The sequence below is a fragment of the Belonocnema kinseyi genome, chromosome 4 (genome assembly GCF_010883055.1).
Source record: "Belonocnema kinseyi isolate 2016_QV_RU_SX_M_011 chromosome 4, B_treatae_v1, whole genome shotgun sequence".
Taxonomy (NCBI): domain Eukaryota; kingdom Metazoa; phylum Arthropoda; class Insecta; order Hymenoptera; family Cynipidae; genus Belonocnema; species Belonocnema kinseyi.
The window spans coordinates 87618174-87625730 of record NC_046660.1 but is presented as its reverse complement, the minus strand read 5'-3'; the positions used below and the strand labels follow the sequence as shown (position 1 = coordinate 87625730).

Genomic DNA, 7557 nt, shown 5'->3' with positions numbered 1-7557 from the left:
TTTCGAAAAAGTATAAGCCAAATTGGTTATTTGGGCCTTAGATTCGAATTCAGCGACCCAGAAGACATATAAATATGTTGGTTAAATCCACCGGGAGAGAAAAAATATTTTTTTTTTTCAAAAATATACCTGAAAAATCGCTGTTTTTGTCGATTTTACGTCTATTTTTTCATTTTTTAGAAAAATACGAGCCAACTTGGTTATTTGGACAACGGATTCAAATTCAAAGACCCCAAAAACATATAGATATGCTAGTGTAGTTTGACGGACAGACCACATTTTTTGTGTGCCGGTGTTATCGTTCATAAGGAATGTAATAGAGCAAAGAAAAGTCCTTGAACCCCCCCCCCCCACCAAAAGACTTTACGCAATTCATGCACGGCTACTAATAAGTTACTAGATACTGAAAAATATAGTGGTTCAATCAATTTTTTATTTTTCGAATTTGGATATATACAAGAATCTAACACTTGTCTCTCAGAACTTGGTTCACAGCCTTCAGAAGTGGGGACTTCTCTCCTCCACAATGTCCAGTGAAATCATCGTCTTCTAAACTATCCACGAATACACCACCAAGCTTCATACTTTTAGCATATTCAGCCTTTATCTTAATAGACCTGAAAATAAATATTTTAATGAAATATTCTGATGTGTATTGAAATAAAAACTGAACAATTTTTTTGTAAAGACTTACTCGACATTATCATAGGCAGTCATGTCCTTCCCTTTGTAAATATATGGCACTTGCTGTTCTTTGTCGTAGATTTGCCTCCATGCTCGATCATTTTCCTCTGGACAAGTATAGTAATAGCTTGTCGTCGATAAAGAATATTTTACAGAATCAACAACTGGTGCGTCCCTACCAGCTTGTTTTGGATCAGCTAATGTGTAAAATATTCCTTGAAATGTAATTCCCAGTATTAACTTGCTTGTAGGCACACCTTCCGAAAGCCAGTATTTCACCATGTAATCCTGAGAACAAACTGATTGTAAGAAATCATCATATGAAATTATAGTTCTGTAGAATGGGGCTAAGCGGGGTTACTGTTTTCTTAATCGGCGCAGTTTAATGAATATAACGAATGAAAAGTGCATTAACATAGGATTCTGAGTTTTGCAAATTTGATTGCAAGAATTTGTTTATGATTTGTGGGGGGAAAATTCTCATATTACTTTATTGGATACAAAACAAAAAATTGTAAAATATTTTTTTCTGGTTTAACACTCAAGAATATTCAATACGTATTTTTATTTGGATATGACACGCAAAGTTTTAGAGAAAATTAAAAAAAATGTTTATGTTCATAAGAAAGTACCTTTTTCAATTGCTTATACAGCAATATTAAATAAAGATATAAAAATTTATACAAATAATAAAACGTGGGCCTTTTATAAACTTTCAAATAAAGTATGCTGAAGTCCACTTTAATTATTTATTTAAAAATATAAATCAAATATTTATAAGCAATTTTTTTCAGTTTGGACCTGCTTTTAATTGTTTTATTTTAAAGAGTGGACTAAACGTTTTTCTTGATCTGGTAAAAATTTGGGAATGGGTAATCAAATACTTTCAAAGCAATGCATTTTTGAATAGCCGCTCGCGCGCGCGATGTGTGCCCCAAGCGCGACTCGCTCGGACTGGGACTCAACTGCCTAAATGATAAGTAAAACACAACCATCAACTTTCAAGATCGTATACTTTTATGTTGTTAATATAACATATTCAAAATTGACTGATATTCAAGAATTCGTTGCTTCGAAAGTGTTTGACTACCTACTCCAAAATTTTCACCAGATCAAGGAAAAAATTTAGGCCACTTTTTAAAATAAAAAAAATAAAAACATAAAAAACAGGCCCAAATTTAAGAAAAAAATCTATTTGTTTTTAAATATTTGATTTATGTTATTAAATAAATAATTAAAGTGGGTTTTGGTATACTTTATTCGAAAGTTGAGGAAAAAGCCCACATTTCATCTTCCGTATGAATTTTCACATCTTTGTTTAATATTATAGTATAAATGCAATTGAAAAAAGGCAATTTTTTATGAACATACATTTTTCTCAATTTTGTCTAAAACTTTGCGTGTCATATTGAAATAAAAAAATACGTATCGAATATTTTTTAGTTGTAAACAAGAAAAAACAAATTTTAAGTGAAAAAAAATATTGGTGGCAAATATTCTCAAGAAAAAAGAAAGATTTCGAATCTCAGATGTTGACAGTGAACAATTTTAACTCAATTAATTAAACTAAACTAGAATTAAATTTGTCTTATTTTGTAAAAATGAGCAAGTTTTAAAAATTCCAAACGATTTATAAGTGAATGATTATAACTTCGCTTTATACACGGTGACCCATTACAATCTATAATCCCAAATATCTTCTAAAATACTTTCTCTACGAAGAAATGGTTTGGACAAAGGTTGACCAAGACCGAGGGGGAAATTTAACTGTACCATCAATTTTGACCTTGAGTTCAATTTTCAAGGTCACTTGAAGATCAAGACGATTTTTCTTAGATTGAACTCTGTGTCCAAATGAATTTTTTTTGTAGACTTCGGGCATTCGTTTGTTATCGCAACACCCCCCCCCCCCCCCCCCCCCCCCCCCCCCAACACATCCAGGCAGTAAAACTATCATTTCAGATAAGATGTAAAGAGTGTGACTATGTAGTTACAAAAGTGAAAGTTGCACAAAAAAGACACTTTGTTCTCACTTTCAGCGCCACCCAGAAACAGCGGCGTGGACATAGGAAGTTTTGTTTCCTTTGGGGTGCTTTCTTGTCGTGAGTTTCAGTTGCCTCTCACGTTTTGGGTAGTTTCTTAACATGAGTCCCCATGCCTCTCACCATTGCGATCCGTGTTACAATCAGCTACGGAGTAACTGTTCGAAGTGCTCTCCATTGGTTTGTAGACACAAATAGATATTAAAAATGTAGTTTTTGCTCAGCGAAGCATAAGAAAAGAAGTTTGATGGAAAGGATTCGGGCAACTTGCGCAGCCATCTCTCTAGAAACTTTGCTGAAAACTGTTGGGGGTTTGGAAAGACGTCTACGTTTGTTGTGCCTTCAAGCCAATAGAGAGCACTTCGAACAGTTACTCCGTAGCTGATTGTAACACTGGTAGCAATGTAGAGCGACAAGGCCCAGGCAACGCTGGGCGGGTTTTTCGAAATTTTAATTTTTTGGGAACACTTTGAATTGAAAAACGCGTTTTTTGCGAAAAAAATCAGATAATTTGTTATTGCAAAATAAAACCTATTAATAAATTTAGAAAAAAAATCTGCAGCGTTACCTCGTAAATTATGTACAAAAATAGTATACCAAAATTCAAAAGGATCGGTACACTAGTTTTGAGATTAGGAGGAGCACCGACTTTGGAAACGTGATTTGTGGCAAAAAAGCTTTAAAGTTTTGAACACTAAACAATCTGAAATAAAACATAATCGATTCATAATCGATGCCAGGTCCATAAAGAATGTTACTCTCATCCACGATGTCTAAAGCATCTTTTTGCTCCTGTCTACGACGAATCCTGTCTTCTTTTGTCTGTTTTTTCAGCTCTGAGTCGTGTTGTTCTGCGCTGAGTCGTGTATGAGGCGCGGTTGCTAAAACCGCTGTATCCTCGTTAGTTTTGCTCCGATTCATCTCAAATGTTCACACAATATTCTTGAAAGGATCTCCATTCAGAAAATTAAATTTAAAAAATGAAGAAAACATTTTTTTAAACGTCCCCCCCCCCCCAATCAACCACCCGAAACGTGCGAGGCAAAGAGACTCACGTTAATCAATCACTCGAAACTTGAGAGGTAAAGAGAACTCACGGCACGAAAGCATTCCAAAGGAAACAGAACTTACTATGTCCACGCCATTGTTTCTGTGTGACGCTAAAAGTGAGGACAAAGTGTCTTTTTTTTGTAGCTCGTCACAGAGAAATGACATTGTCAAGATGGTCACTTTTGTAACTACATAGTCACACTCTTTACATCTTATCCGAAATAATTGATACTGCCTGGGTTGTGATATCAATTCACAGCATGAAGTCTACAAAACAAATTCATCCGGGCACAGAGTTCAATATAAGAAAAATCGTATTGACCTTTAAGTGAGCTTGAAATATGACCTGAAGGTCATGAAGGTCAAGGTGATGTACATCCATTTCATCGAGTTTTGTGAAGCATCTTGAACGTTTGTTGACCCTAAAAAACCAAGACAATTCAGAATAAGTGCATCTGGTCGTTTCTCAGACATTTGACCTTATTTTTTTACCTTTCAAGGTCACAAAAACCATTTTTGACATGAAATTTCCCGCTCTTTTCAAATCAACAGTCAAAAATAGGGGTTCTCATTTAAGGAAAGGGTCTTACCTTCATTTGACATGGAAAATTCACCTCAAGGTTAAAATTGATGGTACAGTCAAATGTCCCCCTCCGTCTTGGTCAATCTTTTTGAACTATTTCTTAGTAGATGAAGTATTTTAGAATATATTTGTATTATAAATTAAAATGGTGTATGTCTTATTGTTTACGGGCACTTGACTCATTTCAAAGAATTTTCTCCCAGCAAAAGTACTTACAACATTCAGTTTCCGATCCTCCGCATTTTCCTTTGATGAAGGGTAAAGTGGAGCAATATGGCCAGCTTTCCGTATTTCCTCATCTTTATAAAAATCTCCATGAAAATTGTAAGCCTTCAAATTTATAAAGCTTACATACTTCGATATTCCTTTAATATCATATTTTTCTGCAGTCGATTCTCTAGCATCAACTACTAAAGCTAAAATCAAACCGTTTTTATCGAATTTTTCTCTGAGTGCCTTCAAGAGTAAAACGAAATTCTGCTTATCAGAATCAACTGCATCATTTTCAGCTAGATTTAAGGAATTTAGCTGGATACCATTGAATTTATATTTCTGTACGATGTCCACAATATTATTAACAAGTTTTTCTCGCAGAGTCGAGTTTAAGAATATTCTATAAAGTGATTAAAATTATTATGTTCATTGATAATGACTCCATGAAAAACTTTTTATCAATTTCAATAATACGTAATTCTACTTTTAATCTTGGCTAGAAATATAAAACTTACGTATTGTTAATTTTGTTACTATCATCATCCCATAACGATTCCCGCATGGTTACTAAGGTTTTTAAATCTCTGTTTTTTTCTCGAAGATTGTTAATCCTTTCAATTTCGTTCGGGTCTAGGTTTGTAAATCCATCAGTCAAATTTGCATCTATATCAAATTCAGCCATGCCGAAATATAAGTGAGTGCAAATAGACACATCGATCATCTCTATGTTTAGAGTTTCATCGGGTTGATCACCTTCTTCGTTATTATAGTAACAACCAATCATATCTGTAAATTAATAATAAGATTTAGTTTTAAAAATAGCAATATTCATTGTTTTATTCCACACGCAATCGAAAAGGCCTCCTTTTACATCTGAAAATAGGGGAGAAAGTAGTATATATTTTCCGCAACCCGAATTTGCGTGGAAAAAGTAAAATTAACGAGGCGAAAGTAAAATCTGTGAGGCGAACGTAAAATCAGCGACGCGAAAGTAAAATTTGTGGCGCCAAAATAAAATTAGAGAGGCAAAATTAGAAGTTGCATGGCGAAAGCGAAATTTGCGGAGCGAAAGTAAAAATTAGTCGATCAAAATTCAAGACGCGAACAAGGCTATAGAAAAATACGTCGGACACGCTTTTCAGGGCCAAGTAAGTGATTTTATTTCATAAATGAGTCATCCAAGTATAGACTACACAGTTCACACACTTTACCTGACTTTTTAAGAATTCCTCTTTTTACATTCTCATTCATGAGAGTGTAATGTAATGGTCCAAATTTTCTATCTGATTTTTGGCGGATCTTCACGTTTCGGCACACAAAGTTCGCAAATCATAACATTTGGTCGGTGTTTGTCTGTTTGTCTTTATGTACTGTTACCTGAATGCTGTAGCAATGCTAACTTTTAAAGGATTTGTCCAATCGAGTCAGCCTTTGATACAATTTTTAAGGGTTCCGAAATAAAGGGTTAGTTCGTTAACCAGATATTTCCAACAAAAATAACAAAATTCGGAGCGTTTTCAAAATTTTCTTTTCAAATTTTAGAAATTTTTGTAAAAGTTTCTTATATACACGGATAAAAGAGTTGCAAAGCATCAAAGTAAAATTTTTCATGTCAATGGAAATTAGAGAATTTATACACATTTTCCAAAAATTTGAAAATGTTAAAAAAAGGGAGACAAAAAATTTCTGATAGATTAGGAAATTTCGTTGAAAGTTTTAACAAGATATCAAATATATTATGAAACTATTTCAGAAATTGTGGTGAAATTTTTTGGTACATTACCAAAAGATTTGCAAATTATTCTAATGACTTTTTTTAATTTCGATAAAAATGAAAAAAGTTATATGCTTTTGAACATTTTAAAAATTTTCAAAAACTGAAAGAAATGTATTTTTAATAGATTAAGAAATAATAATCCGAATTCCTTCTGGATGAAAAAAATTATTTTACAGCGATTTTCATAAGATTTTTGAAAAAGACCAAAATTCAAAAAGTTAGATAATTGTTAAGAATACGCAATTTTTGTTGTTGAGCTAATCGTGAGCCTAAACCGTTATTTTTAGTAGATTTTAATCTAATTTACAAATTATTTTAATGAAATTTTTTAATTCGAATGGAAATTGAAAATGTTCAGGATTATTAAATCATAGTAGAGTTATCTTAGAACTGAAGTATGAACGGATCGAATCAAAGGTTACGACTTAATTTCTCTATTAAGTAAAGTAAAAATGGTATTTTTTGATTAACATTATATTGAGAAAATACCTACTTCTAATATGCTGTTCATTTTTATCAACATCGTTTTATTTTACAAAGAGACCTGAACCTATAATCTAATAATCGAGTTCAATTTATAACTGGAATTCCTCAGAAGTTTTCATAACAGTTTTCGATTCAAGTTACAATATTTATGATACTTAAAAAATATAGTTGAAGTGTATGCATTAAACGTACGAAAACGAGCATGAAGCGCTAGAGTGTACCCACGCTCCCTAGGCGCGTTCAAACTTGGCGCAAAGCGCGCATTTAGAACGCGCCTGCGCAACGGGCAAATTTTTTTATTTGTTTTCAAGAAAATTCTACTTCGTCTTGTTTTTCGATCAGGTGTGAACTGAATTAATAGAACCTAATATAAAAACCCAACTATTTTTTAGAGAAGTTAATTATGATTAACTGACAATGCAATATTTTGATTTTTTATTTAAAATTGATAGCTTTTATTTGTACAATCATATGTAACATTCTTCATTCGTAATTTATCTTTTTAGTTAAAATTCAACTACTCCGTTAAAATTTGAACTACTTTCTTGAACATTTACTTAATTGGTTACTTTCGAATGAATTGGACAATTCCTCAAATATAAACTTTTTATATGTGTTTAAAAAATGTATTTCTAGTGGTTTGAAAATTTAAGCTTTAATTTGACGCTCTGTAATCAAAAAAGAAAAGAATGGAAATTTTTTGCAAAACGGCATGGCGTAAT

General features: G+C 32.7%; 1 protein-coding gene across 1 annotated transcript in view; it reads right to left on the bottom strand.

The window, feature by feature from the left end:
• Positions 1-463: 463 nt before the first annotated feature.
• Positions 464-7557, bottom strand: part of LOC117170994 (chitotriosidase-1-like) — a 108571-nt gene continuing 101477 nt past the window's right edge. The window contains exons 4-8 of the mRNA XM_033358039.1: positions 5088-5358; positions 4576-4972; positions 3485-3647; positions 695-983; positions 464-617 (exon numbers count right to left, since the gene is read on the bottom strand). Coding sequence (XP_033213930.1) covers positions 464-617; positions 695-983; positions 3485-3647; positions 4576-4972; positions 5088-5358 — 1274 coding nt within the window. The remainder of the gene's footprint in view (positions 618-694; positions 984-3484; positions 3648-4575; positions 4973-5087; positions 5359-7557) is intronic.